This window comes from Archocentrus centrarchus, chromosome 20, assembly GCF_007364275.1.
Source record: "Archocentrus centrarchus isolate MPI-CPG fArcCen1 chromosome 20, fArcCen1, whole genome shotgun sequence".
Classification (NCBI taxonomy): domain Eukaryota; kingdom Metazoa; phylum Chordata; class Actinopteri; order Cichliformes; family Cichlidae; genus Archocentrus; species Archocentrus centrarchus.
The window spans coordinates 24817517-24832593 of NC_044365.1; the positions used below are offsets into that span (position 1 = coordinate 24817517).

The 15077-nt window shown below is 38.3% G+C and overlaps 1 protein-coding gene across 2 annotated transcripts in view; it reads right to left on the reverse strand.

Annotated features, from left to right (window-relative positions):
- Positions 1–14540, reverse strand: part of plod2 (procollagen-lysine, 2-oxoglutarate 5-dioxygenase 2) — a 37650-nt gene extending 23110 nt beyond the window's left edge. The window contains exons 1-2 of one of the 2 annotated variants that reach the window (XM_030756844.1): positions 14099–14540; positions 1016–1107 (exon numbers count right to left, since the gene is read on the reverse strand). In XM_030756844.1, coding sequence (XP_030612704.1) covers positions 1016–1107; positions 14099–14201 — 195 coding nt within the window. In that variant the 5' untranslated portion in view covers positions 14202–14540. The remainder of the gene's footprint in view (positions 1–1015; positions 1108–14098) is intronic. The other variant, XM_030756845.1, reaches the window with a different exon arrangement.
- Between the last annotated feature and the right edge of the window lie 537 nt (positions 14541–15077).

Genomic DNA, 15077 nt, shown 5'->3' on the forward strand with positions numbered 1-15077 from the left:
TCGCACTCAAGCCTCCCCTCGACAGCTGATCTTTTAATCTTGCACAGTGTGTTTGTGATGCAAACCAATGCATCTGGAAAGCCTCACAATGCACCAATAAGACAAACAAACATGTCAAGAGTTTTCTGGGGTCTTTATCAACATTCATTTCTGCGCAGCTGATCAGTAAGAGCACAGAGCTCCAGCAGCTTTTGAGATTTATTTTGTTTGCTTTTCTCAGCTGTGTACAACTGTTAAATGCCTATTTGCTTTCTTTTCTTGGAAATTGCTAGCTAGTGCTGCCTTCTTGATAACATGTGCACGACTGATCCAGGAGCAAAGGGTACTCTGCAGGGTCACTGATGTAAAGACAAGGTATTAATCTGTAATTTCCTAGCCTGACAAACAGTAACAGGTAAAAACATCATGATAAACTGATAATTCAAACAATATAAGCAAAGACATAATAAGAAGCAATATTCAAGAAAAACTTAAAATGGTTAAAATCAATAAAATGGATTGTCATGGGTAAAGGGCCCAAAAAGGTTAACATATCTTGCAAATATCTGTCTGGAGAACAAAAACAAACTGGTGCAGCACACACACACACACACACACACACACACACACACACACACACACACACACACACACAAATGAGGGCAGGGCATGAACTGAGTTCTAAGGGGGAAAATAAGACAAAGAAAAGAGGTTTGGGTTTTGTTTTTTTTTTTTAAGTAGTTGTTTCAACCACAGAGGGGAATTCTGGACTCAGATTAAGGACTATCTGTTTAAGATGAATGTTTTTACAGCTTGCTCCACTGCATTGTTTCCTTCAAAAGGCCCAATCAATCCTGGGAAGTATTTGTTAAAACATCTTGCTGCAGTGTGTGTCAGTGCAGTGTCGTTAACTGCAGATTTGTGCAGACCATATTTTGCTCACTTAAGCTGTCAGACAGGACAAGTTTTAAAAAAAGAAAAAAAAAAACTGCAGATTTGTGGATATAAAGTCATTTCAGAATACTAAGAGTCTTACCTTCACAGTGTAGTTAAAATAATCAGCAGACCTCATGAAGCGGAGGAAACCATCTGTTTCCTCGGTTGCAACAGTTAAGACGAGCAATTTTTCTGGAAAAAAAAAAAAGAAATATTCCTTATTTTAACTGTAAGTCATCAAATACTTTCTTTGCTATGAAATTACAGGGATGCAGGGATATACTCTTGCAGAAGATATTTAAGGTCACAAAAATGTTGGCTTCCATTGAAGGATATCCACAAAAACGTGTATATTTTTCTAAGCTTAAATATACATACTGAGATTCCCACTTCTGTGTGGACCATGAGTTTGTAAACCTCAAACCTATGTCAACATACTGGTAACTATTTGGTTAAGCAAACCCACGTCTCAAATTAGGAAGGACTACTGTAGTTTTAATTTGATTCCAAAATGGACATGCATTTTCAAAGACAGACAAAATAATTTCCTTCTTTTTGGGATAGAACTCCCACAAACCTCCAGGATATTTCCAGTGGCCTTGAGTGCTGAAAACTGAGGTTTGAAGAAGGGTTAACCAAATGCTAATTTGAACCATCGTGTCTAGATTCCCCAAAAGCTACACTCACTGAGCTAGTTTTCACTTATGTCATGTTTTGTAAAGACACGCGCGAGCAGCTCTAATCTGAAACATTCTGGCTGTTATTGCAAGCCAAGGAAGGAAGGTCTGCATATCTTTACATCTTTTTCATCAAAAGCTATTACAGCATGAAGGGGGAAAAAGCTTCCATTTTATAATGTGCAAAATGCTCTGATAGCCATCAGACAAGCTAACAAAAAAGTTCAGGATGCTTTATTGTGGTTTTATATAACCACTTGAGCACTAATCCTGCTTTTCAAATTTGCAAAGTCTATTTAATATACAGCACAAAGTTCCATTAAACCCCTGTAAATTATTTATTGGACATTGGCAAGTAGAACTAGTAGTGGGAAAGACTACATATCTGGGACCTGTAAAGCCTTCAGGAGGATCTAACTCAAAAATGCAGTCTGCAGTTAAAGAGCTGGCAATACTCCTTTTTGGAGTGCAAAGTTTAACACAATTATCATAATTGATCCTTTTTGTTTTGTCTTTCTGACTGCATTGCAAATCTCACTAATCATATAAAGAGTCAAGTTATTAGAAAGTTTGTAAAGAGCATGTTTTAATATCACATTTTGATGTGGTACAACCTCCTTCACTCTCACTATTGGCCAAATAAATCTTACATGGCTGCCAGTTGATGTTGATCTTAAAAAGGTTGATGTAAGTTATTTGGATACATTTCTTGCCACATAAAAAAAGAAAAAAGCAACACCAAATTAAGAGTGGCACTGTATACTACATTTTAACTATGCAATATACTCAAGGATAATAACTGTACTAAATTATAAGTTAAATCCACTTTATGAAAATGTAATCAATTTTCCATATTTTGAATGTTACAAAGATGTCAGCTTCTGTCCCAAACCTATGCCCCATATGTACAGTTACAGGAGTTTAATAACATGAACAACCTTGAAAATGAATACGGAAGGTAACTTTGGGTGTTGTACCCAAAACCTTGTGATTACTTTGATCACTACCAGATTGCAGTCGCCTGGAAGATGCTGACTTGTCTGCAAACACTCACACTATCGTTTGTCAAGTACTTGTAACTTAAAAAAGCGTTAATGCAAACCCAAAACAGAGACCTTTTTTGCCATTAAAGTAAATGCTGCAGCTTTTCAAACATGTTGGCTGCTGCTTTTACTTTGAAGGCAAATATCCTTGCTCTTATCTGCACTGCACTTTTCATTTTCGCTGCTGCTTGGTTAGTAGATGGTGATTGTTTGGAAAAGTCGGTGTCTTCCATGCAAACTGTGGGTGAGTGCAGCAGTCTGTCAGTGGCCGTAGTAATGGTGAGGAGGGTTTCAGTCCAGTATACCTCAGCCTCCAGCTCGCCAACCATTTGGGAAATACGCATTCCTTAGTAAGTGGTGATTATCAGAGGGGGTCACTGACCAGTATCTAGGCCTGGGTAACTGGGGCTTTAGCAATTAGTTTCACAGCTGGTTGGAGTATGCACATTTTAAAAATGCTGTTTTAAATTATGTAAGGAACTAGTTTATGTAGTCGGTCCTATTCTAGAGCTGTATTTGTCAAGCAGCCTCATGTAATGATGTGGAGTAAGGGACCAGAATGTAGACTTCTTAAACAAAACAACTAACCTTTATTGAAGCCAGGAAAAAATTATCCCAAAAGCAGTAAAATGATACTGAGCTAACTTACACAGAGGAAGAGAAACAGATAACACAGTATGACACAAAGAACAAAGGCTAACTGAGGGCTTAAATATACACATGAGGCACATGAGGTAATCAAGGGAAGTGGACACAGGAGGGTGACGAGACAGCTGTAACTAATTAAAACAAGACAAGGAAGTAAAACTAAATGCAAGGCACGAGACAAATGACGATCAACGTAAAACAGAAAGTGAGTAATTAAAAATGCAGAATATAGGAAACTTGAAGTAGGAGGGGGGACAAGAACTAATCAAGATTTAAAACCTAATGGGAACTCAGAGCAAGAATGCAAGAAAATACTTAAACAATCAACACCTCGAACTAAGGAACCACTGACTCTAATGAATAAAAGAAAATCATACCCTGGGGATCAACTAAACTCAACTATAAATAGGAGCTGCAACTAAGCACTAGAGATAAGTACCAAGGAAAAACACAAAGATAAATTATAAACAACAAGCATACAAATAATCAAACAGAATATATTTAATAATAAGTCCAAGAACTCAAGTCTAAGACCCAGGACCATGACACCTCATTGCAACTCTTTTCCATCCTTTTACTGTCAATGTGACTTAGCCATTCTCTCATCTCCGTCTAGTCTGTGGCTCTGCCATCACAGCCATTCCGGTCATCATACCCATTCCGGTCATCATACCCATTCCGGTCATCATACCCATTCCGGTATTGGTATGATGTCAAGGTTCTGTTACAAGTTGGAAATAATTCCCTGCCTTGCCCTTTCCTAACAGTTTCAAATAGTATGTCACCCAGCAAAACCTAGGAATATATAAAATTCACATCAGTCACTGCATAAAAAGCGTTGGAAAGACTATTCTGATCCACAGGTGTTGTCTGTTCTTGTTCTTGGCTTGAAGCAAGAAGATGTCGGAGCACAGTGCTGCCAGGGGATGATGTTTCCTGCAGCTGAGAAACACATTTCTCATACAGCTCTATAAAACAGGTGATTTAAACGGTTGCAGGAGAGTTTCCATGTTGCCCATTTCCCCAAACCATACTAACACAGAGGCAAAGCTGAAGCCCCACAGGTCAACCAGGTCAGGTATGGGGATAACTGAACAGGATTCCAGACGGTGTACCCTGGAACCCAGCCACAGTGTTGCAGACAAAAGGCACACTTAGGTATGTCTTGGAACAATTCTGAAACCTCGATGAAAGATCTTTTTTTTACTTGTGGGCTGTGATTACAGCCAGGAGAAATATTTAGTATTTGTCTTTGAAAGTACTTTCAATTGTTTGTCTGTATGCACACCCCCCACCCACACATACACACATACATGCACACACAGAAATGAATTCAAGAGTTCCAGTAGCATTGTTTGGACTTTACAGAAAATGCTGAGCTGCATGTTGTGATCTATGCATTCATATGACATCTATTTTCACTGTGAAGAGCTGTGTACAGTACATGTTCTCCAAAAAAAAACAAAAAAATCAGACTTTCCTGTTACATCAGGGAGACATTTCCCTTGAGGAAGAAATACACTGACAGCTAACACCAATTACTCCTCTGTGACTCTAGCGTGACCTTTTCAAACCACATACCTCACTCCTGTCATAAACATGCAGACCACATGAGTGCATCCCAACAAGCAAGTTCCCACTTAAGTATAGCCTGGAGATGCAAACCACCTTTGATTTAAAAGAAATGAGACACACTTTTATTTCCGACATTCCAAGTTTTTCTTTTTTTTTCTTTCAAACATTTTTGGCAAGTCTCTTTTAAAATCCCCCACGATTCTGCAGTGCCCTCATGTGAACTATTGGCTGGTTATTATGAATGTGCCTCCAAATCCAAGCTAAAGTTCCAAGGACAGAAAACTGATGAGCCAAGCCAATCTGTCAAACATCTAACGGTTGTTGCTGCTTTAGGAGTTTCAACAAGTTTCTAATTCAAGACTTCACATTTCTAGTCAGCACTTTAGGTAATTGCATAATGCGCTCAACAGACACATGAAAAGTAAAGTCATTCATGCGTTACTAGTTTAATCAACATGTGTCCTGTTATGAATGAGATGGAAATCAGGCCACATTTTGCTAGTAATTAATGCAGAAATCCTGATAATTCCAAAGAGTTCAAAGTTTTCCTTCTATGTCTATGTAAGATTCAGTCAACTCTTCATTATATAATGGAGCAACAGTATTATCATATTAGATTAACTCATTCTGGGACAGAGCTTGTTAGCACTGGTCTTTATTCTCATACCAGTCAATTTAAAACAGACTGACACAGTTAAAATACATAATCCAATCACTCATCTAATCTAGGTAAAATGTCTCATTTTATTTGTATTATATATATATATATATATATATATATATATATATATATATATATATATATATATATATATATATATATATATATAATAAATATGAAAGCTCCCTGGAATGAGTATTAACAGAAGACACATATCTTTGATTATCTCATTTCATCCCAGTAAAGGAAAGGTAACAGAACTACTGTATGCATCTAACTAATTTTTTTTTTCTTCTAACATCAGTCTTAGGGCAACTGACCAGCAGTCCTTTGATGTGTTTTTTATGCAAACACCATAATCGCACCCATAATGAAGCATAATTGAAAGGCAGATGGTAACACTTAAAAGGGAGGTTTTTATATAGCTGCGATTTTAGAGGTTCAGTGTCTAGTCAAAGTAAACACAGCATGTTCTCTTGTCAGTACTGTATGAACAGCCCACAGGAGGAGAGGAATGTAGCTTATACAGTGCTGCTTAAATTCTTCTCCAAAAAAGGCATGGACACCAAGTGGTCTTTCCTTTGCACTTTTCCTCTCTACCACATGGGTTCAGCCATCTAGGTAAACTTTCACACTCGGACGAGCAAAAGTTCTGACTCACTGGCTGGGGCTAGGCTTAAGTAAGCATTTCTTGCAGAAAGGAAAGAGCTATCATGGGAATGTGCCCTGGCCCTGAACATGAGGATAACAGGATTCTTTTTTTATGAGACAGTCCTGGCTAGTGAACACAAGCCTCAGTTCCATTCTGGTCAAGCAAGTAAAAATAGTGTGGAAATATTCCAATCAATGACCTACATTTATTTTAGCTGCCTGAGGATGCTTTTTATGTCAACAGGAAACAATTCACATTCACAGGCAGTCTTTATGCATAAATTTGGAATTCCTCAGAATATACTCAATGTATCAAGTCAAGTCAAGTTTATTTATAAAGCACATTTAAAACAACGACGTTGACCAAAGTGCTGTACAAGATCTGTAACCCCAAGGACTATACTAAATAAAAATAAAAATATATAAATAAATAAATACAATAATAAAATAAAAATAAATAAATAAAAAATTAAGAACAATAAATAACATAAGAAAATTAAAAATCAGACCGTGCTTATGCACAAATGATGAAGGTTAGGCTACCTTAGAAAGAGTGAACACATCTTTAAATAATAACCATTATTATTGAGATTATTTACTGTTTTACAAAACATGATCAACAAAAAATGATAACAGAATAACATTGTTAACAATAATGAACTAAATTAGGGTGTTTCCTTAAAGAGAAATAGGGGTGTGGCAGCAGGCAGACTGCTAGGATGGACATATTGATTTAAAATGATTATGTACACTCACCTGAACACGATAAGAAAAAAAAAAAACTGGCACTGTGTAAGACCATAGCTATGCTCATATTGGTGTACCGAGTTTGGTGACAGACGGGGCATTTTTATAACCACATCAGAGATTATTTAGACTTCCATGCAAAGATTTCAATTTGAACTTTCAGATTTGCTTGAACAAAGTCTCCTGAGAAGCCAACCTGTAATGTGAAGTGAACTTTAATTCAGGTCTGTGTGTTCACATCCTGCATCAGATATAAGGAAAGGAACCATCAGTTTCTAAGCATGTGGAATGTGTTAGATTTCTAACCATTCCTTTTTAATGTATGGCGTTGGCACTTGACCTTTACCAGAACCTAAACACTGATTTAAACTGACACTCTGTATAGCTGAACTCCTTCATTGTTTTACTTAAAGTAACAAATACTTAACATCCTGTTAACTTACTTTTTTTTTAAAGGTCAGTTTCTGACACAAAATTTCATCACTTGTATCAATTGTTAAAGTTATTGAAATATCAGGACAAACATGTTAGCATTAAAAAAATAATAATTAAAAAACAAATTAAAGCTGACTGACGCTTCATAAACTTTTAAACCCTTACATTTACATTCCTTCATGTCTTCAAATAAACATGAAGCATGCTACCCTACCCACAGTTATTTTCTAAGGCTTTTTCCAACTTTAGAATCATTAGAATTTTAATGTGACCACAAAGAGCTTTGGCTCAGAAGTTTCACTTTTCATACCTTAAGCCAGGGGCTCCTAGACACAAGGACATTATTTTTTAACCTGCGCATTAGTCATTAGCCTTGGGCATACAATTTGTAGGGCGGATAGACAAGGTACTGGAAAAAAACATTTGCTCACAGAATTGGTGATACAAGTGTTACTTTTGCTGTCCACAACTAAATAAAGAGTTTATTTATTTATTTATTTATTTTTTAGTTACTACCAGAGTCACCATAGTTGACAAAACACGCCATTTCCATAACACAAGAGCCATGGAGGGCATCCACAGAAGCTCCTGTGTTTTCAATTACACGTTGCAAACCACAGGCACTTCAGGCATAGGATGTGGCATGATGTCACCAACATTGGGCCAGGAAACAATTTTAGTAGTCGTCACACATCATTTTGAATCAGGAATAGCTCATTACTTTTCCCTACACAAAACAAATAAAAACTAGAAAAAATAAGTAATCTCTCTGTCATGCAGAGACAGTTAGGACAGTCATTCCTTCTTCTGCCAAAAGGCTGGTTATAGTATAGACCTTCACTGATGGAAAGAACACACACTCAGCACACTTCAACATAATGCATTTGCAGGTTAACCAGTCAATATGTTAATGTATTCTGTACTGAATTGCTGTATAAGGAATGAAGAACACAACTGAGGCCTCAGACACATTAGAGTAAAAGTAGCACGGCAACTCTGTTTAACTAGGTAAAAACAGAAGTTGGCAAGAGATTGCGTTGAATTTTTGTCCTGTCTGGGACCAATTGCAAGTAATTGCAGTGACCAACTGGTTGGTCAGAGCTTGAGCAGATAGCACCCTCAACTTCTGGGTGACTGCTTTTGGTTGAAGGCGATTGCACAGGTTACCCCTGTGGGAGGTAAGCTGACTTGGTCTGATTCGGACTGACTGCAATAACTCGTAAACAGATTGGCAAAGGCTTGCAGTTGATTGCCATCTAATTTCTAAACACAGACTGCCCACATGTTGCAGTCAGTCAGACTCAGTCTGCGTCACTAAGTGCAACTTGTCTGCTCCATCAAATAAGGAAACACAGAAATCTGAGTTATTAAGGATTGTGGCAGGCAATTTACTGTAAATTGCACAAAACTTACCATTTGCGTCTTATTTTTGCACCCGTTTTGTGTGATAGCTGCCTGTAGGAGTGCTCGTTTTTTTGGAAGGAGAGAGAGAGATGTGATCAGTAGGAAGGCGTAACTGGCGTGGCTAGATGGCTCAAAGCTGTGAACACAGTGCCAAAACTCTGCCCAGTCGCTCTTTACTTAGTCCTCATTCTGAACATTTAGAGCCGAGCCCCAAATATTCCTGCTCCACAGTAATCCTGGTATTTTAGTGAAAAAGAGCAGCACTGAAGTGAACTTAACGAAGCGTGGGAAGGAGGGAGGAGAATCCTGATAGAAGACGTGTACAAAAATACATCGTTTTCTTTTTTTTTTTATTTTTTTTTTTTTTTTAAAGTGAGCAAAGCAGGTTCCAGTGTTTCAGGATTTTAATCACATTTCTACATGGAGATCAGTACACAGTGAAAACGTCTATGCATGTCTGCACATTCATGTTTCTTTCTTTTACTTCCCTTGATAGGTGCTATTACATATTTCTGTCAAAATAGAGCTATTAATGGGACTGTTAGTGTGTTATTGCATTACGTTAAGTTTAGTGTTAGTCCCCATCTTCCACTTTACTCTTCAGACGCTCATTATCAAATGCAATACAAATGATTGAATCCTCTATTCACTTGACCATATAATTTGATCAGTTTTGCCACTTAATTTCAACATTTAATATGACCTAATGTTAAAATGCAATAGCACAAAATGGTGTGAGTTTAAAGAAAGAATCAATATTACACTATATACCTACAAAAACAGTCTGCTTTGGTGTCTGATTTTTTTTTCCTGCATTCTTGCAGAGTGTTGTCTGCAGCACATCACCCTTTCCATGTCTGTAAATCTCCATACTAGGAAGGTGGTATCTTGTTCCATTTACTGAGTTAAACAGCAGACTTTTGGATTTTAAGAGTTAATAAACATGTGAAAATGACTGAGCTCTGTAATGTGTTTTAGAGCATCAAGGACCGCAAGTTCCAAGTTCTGTGAACATTGCAGTAAATGACAGACATGTTACGGCTGATTTTTTATTATTTTTTTTTCCCCCACTCAGGAGCTTGGCCGCTCCTTTCTATCAGCCCATCACAGCAGCACCACCATCGGTTGCAAAGCCAAAAAAACTTACTTGTAATATTTCTTCAGAGATGCCCTCATAACTAGATGAAGTTTTGTTGTTTTCTATCCAGTATAATGTATTAAAGATATGACTTTCCAAGGAAAAATCTGCAAGTTGGTCCCATTTTCTCACATCTGTAAATCTCCATACTGGGAAGGAGGCATCTCGTTCCATTTACTGAGTTCAGCAGCAGACTTTTGGACTCAGAGTTGATAAACATGTCAAAATGACTGGGCTCTGCGACGTGTTTTAGAACTTCGTGGACTGCAAGTTCTAAGTTCTGTGAATGCTGCAGTGAACGGCAGTCAGGTTAGGGAGTGTGGCTGCTTCTTTCTATCGGCACATCGTAGCAGCTGCATCATCAGTTGCAAAGCCAAATATAAAATGTGCTTTTAATATTTCTTCATTGAGAGGCTTTCTAACTGCACGATATAAGACAGCAGCCCTGGTGCATAACTCCAATTCAGTTTCACGCACTGCAGAAAAACCTAAAGATGTCTACATTTAGGACATGGCGCAGTAACAGCAATTTCATTAACACACACTCACGGCTCAGGAGCTGACAGCAAATAATGTTTTGTGTTCTTCTACACATTGTACATGTCAACTGTTATACACAGATTTCAGGTTTATATGGAAAAACAGTCTGTAATAAAGCAACTCTATGGATAAAACCTACACTCCACCTGACTCTCAGTTCTCAGGATGACACACAGTCCCCAGCAATTTAGAAATGAAGGGCTTACTCTTATATCATAAACATATTGATTCTTCCTCAGCCTCCTCTTACTTATCTTAACTGCCACGCTGTTAGAGAGAAACACAGGCGCAAAACCTGCACCTACACTGAGTACGTTAATCGCTCCCTCATCTTCTGAGTTGCAAATTTGCTTCTCTTTCTCTACCTGGAAACTGAATTGAAATATTCTTTAAAGACAAACAGTGAGCTGCTCCCTAAGAGCATGGCTTGGCTTCTTCTCAGCTACAAAATTTATTTTAATAAGCTCCAGTGACTACTCAGGTAAACTGGCTCATTAAATAACAAACATGGCAGTACTTTTGAATTTTGCTTTAATTTAATTTTTGTTTTAAAACCAGTTTTCTTGCTGTACCAATTACTTAAACTATCACTGTAATTGGCTACAAGGGCGCTTGGAGAGAACACCCTTCACCGAGGCCAGTGACTGATCCTGCAGCTTTATGGCATACAAATCAAAACGTAATGCTGTGTTTGATTGTTCGTGCTCCACCTTTTCGCCAGGCTTCCTGAAATTTGGCCATTTCATTTTTTTATTTAATCTTGCTGACAAGCAGACAAACAACTTGTCCCTGCCTTTGTTGTTTTCTCGCCAGTATAACTGTATTATAGTTACAGCTTTCCAAGGAAAAATCTGACAGTTGGTAGAGTAAATTTTATAGCCTCAGTATCTTTAACATTCTGACCAAGATTGCTGCAACGTAAATGAGTCCTGTGTATTTGAAGAACATGCAGCAATCTAAACAGTACAGCCTTTTCAACTGCATCAAAACAAGATTCAACCCGCATAGTTTTTGTCAAAGACATTTTTGACATTTTGAAATGTCATTTATTTTCTTGCAATCTTCATATCCTACACACAGCTGCAAGAGAAAAAAAGACAAAGCAAAAAAGCAGACAACACAACACATATTTGGCTGGAAAGGAGGCACGAAACCAACCTTGTGGTGACATAGTGACAACGTTCTATGGCATGATTACAGCCTTTGCTTGCCAGCAGGGTTTGTTAGTTTGTTAGACTGGAATTACAGGCAATAGAGAGCGCTATTATACAGTATATAAGGCATGGACAACCTTAGGTGGGGTTTCCTTTTTCTTCTCTATAAAATGCTGCTTGCTGACACGTCAATGATGTCTGGGAAAGCGCTGATCCAGAGATGCATGGTCCATGGGACAGTGGGACAGACTACAAATCATTAGCTAGCATTTACTTTCACACTTTTTTCCTTGGGGGGGGGGGGGGGGGGCAGATAAACAGCAGTTAAATAAAATCACCTAAGTGCTTATAATTTTCAATGTCTAATTTATGCTCAAACTTGATAGCTTACACATTAGCTGGTCCAAGAACACTGCAGAAACACTGTGCTAATAGGATGCCTGGCAGAGGTTAACAGTGAGCTGATTATCTGAAACTGTGTGTTGTAGCAAACTATTCAGTCTTGGATTAGCAGTTAGTTGTCAAAAGAGGCCCACACTCACACGACAAGAACTACATGTTGAATCCAATGCTCCGTCCCAAGTTTCACACAGTCATTCAGACCTAAGTGAAAGGCTTCTTTCAGGCTGTGTAGACAGTGGAGGTCTACGCAGCCCCAATTTTTGTAACTTTCCAATATGGACAAACCAAACACAGTGACTGGCCAGGTGCACACTGGTGAGAAATGGGCAGAACTCTGAATTCCTGCTCCTTCCACTTCCACCTTTTCATTGCTGAATCACGCTGTTTGCATCTGTGCTACAACCAACGGCGTCTGAACCAACACGCAGACTAAAGGTCCTTTCAATAGTGCCTTATTAACCCTACTTGAACAGTAGCGACACCCTTTTCTTTTTGACCTGGTGAATGAGATGACCTTGTTCTAATGAAGCATACTTAGGCCAACATGGCAAACACACAACTACCAAGACTTTCTCTGGGAAAGAAACTCCAGCAGTTTGCAAAATACTCAACAAGTTGATATTCAACAGAATAAATGTTTCTCAAATCCTCTCCAATCAACTAATACAAACCCGGAAATGAGTAACTACATATTAAACTTTGACATATAATATTTAATTGCCTCATGTAATTAGAATTACTGTATGGCTGTCTGATGTTCTTCAGATGCTCAAAAAAGGGCAGTAATAAACCATTATCATTTACTGAATCATTAGATCTTTATTTGTTTAATAGTGAAGTGATTTAAAATAGAAAATTAAAAATGGCCCAATATGTAAAGTTTTGAAGATTCCATGTAATACTCGTGGATTTCTAAAGTTTTGCATTTTCCATCTATCTCAAATTTAGCCAACATATTATCTAAGTTTAGTGATGGAAGGCTTTCACAAGAAAACATTATAGCCCTCATAAAGTTAATGTGGCTACTGTGTGGATGGCCCTGGGTTAGTCTAGAGCAGATGTCAAAACAAGCCTGCAGAGACTGAAAGCAGCTGCTGTGCCCTGATAGTCAATTCTCCCAGCAAGATATAGCATTTGAAAAGGAACAGATCTCCAGGCTTAACTAAAACACAAGCCCGCAATCTTTGTGGCCACAACATCTCCATATGTTGTCTATAGCTTTTACGAGGTGCTATGTAACTATGGAAGAAGTCATGTTTAACTGAAATAATGTCAGGGTAATTTAGTGCAGTTTAACGACAGCAACGTGTTAGGAGCCCCTCCAGTCAATAAAACGCCCCGCACCCCACCCCCCCAAAAAAGTCAATAAAAATGTGACACAGGTTGCTTCGGGAAACATAGCGCTATACATTATAATATAGGCTTTCTCAACATGTGAGCAACTGTAGGAGCAGGTTGAGTTTGGCTCTGCTCCATGAAACTTAAATTATAACAGGTTTACAAGTATCTCAATCACATAATTGGTTGCTTGCTATTAAAAAAAAAAAATCAAATCGGCTACTCATGGATTTCTGGTGCATCTAGGTTAAATCAATAACAGTGTTATTTTAATTTTTTTTTTTCGTCTAAATGAAGAATAAAAGAAAAATAGTGAAATCATCAAAGACTCGCCCACAACAATTGGTTAGTTATTTCTCACACTAACATTTAAAGCCTGACATGTATATAAAAACGCAGTGCTGAGCGCAGCCAAACAAATAAAAAACAGAATTGCGAGAAACCGCAGACGTTTCTTCTGTGTCAGGCAACATCATGTAATTTTACGCTCCAACATATGTCGCGCTAGACAGATTCACTTTGCCACACAGGGAGCCACAGGCATGCAACCTGCGTCTCATGTAAAGAAACATCATGTAACTGGAAATTACAGCTAGAAAATTACCTACACAACTCCGCAGTTGCACAATTGGCTTCACAACTCTAAGATGTGCAACTCACCCAGTAAAATATGATGTAACTAGAAGCTGTATCAAAGCATAGTAGCCAGATTTGCCTGTATCTAAACAATAGGAGAGAGTAGAAGTTGTTAAAAAAAAAAAGTTTCTTACCTTTAGAAATAGGTACAGGAGCTTGAGGGGCATCACTGGGGAAGACAGAAGATACAAACTTGACCAAGCATAAAAACACTAAACAAAACTTGAGGTATTCCATTTCTGCTATAATGCGTGCTCCAGGTCAGAGAGCTGAGTGACCGTCGGGGATATTAACTCCCAACCCGGCAGCAGTGGTCAAGAACAGCCCAGGAGGGTCGCACTGTAGGTTCTCGCGATAATAAAATTAATAAGGGGGGGATGAAAAAAAAAAAAAAACGACGAATAGTATGTTATCTGCACGAGAGCTTGTAACTATTCGTTTAACTCAAGGGAACTGTTGTATAAGTGCTACAGTTCAGGGAAATTAAAGAGCAATAGGCGTGGTTGCTTAATTGCAGCTGCAGCATGAGTTCCCGGTAAAGCCTATGAAAGGAGACAGTGCAGAGGGAAAGATAGCCGTATTCATTCACCCCTGGCACAGGGACGTCCTACGCGAAAAGTGTGAGTAACTACAGCTGTATTTGAACCCCTCAGCCCCTGACTGTTAAATATCCCTCCTCTGGTCCCCTCCCCCTGAGCACACAGCATCTGGCTGACCAACACTGCTCCCCTTCTGCAGTGCAGTTCAAACATTTCATCAGTGGAAGCCGTGGAATAACCCGACAAAAACACACAAAAGTAATATAAAATAGCAAAATGAATCAAGCCCCTTCTCAGAATTTACTCAGCAACTTTTTTTTTTTTTTTAATTCACCATTTCTTCTTGTCATATGCACAAACTTCCCAAAACTGGCTCAAGTACCTTAAGTTCTTACATGCACACAGGCGTGGAGCCAGCCTTTTTTTTCTTTTTTTTTTTAATAGAGGTGACAAAGCTGAGATCATTAACAACATCTGAGTGGCATAGACACTAATGTCTTGCTCGTATTTTTTTTTCTTTTGTGGTAAATACCCCGTTTTTTGGTGACTTATTTTTATCATTTGGCTATGCGGA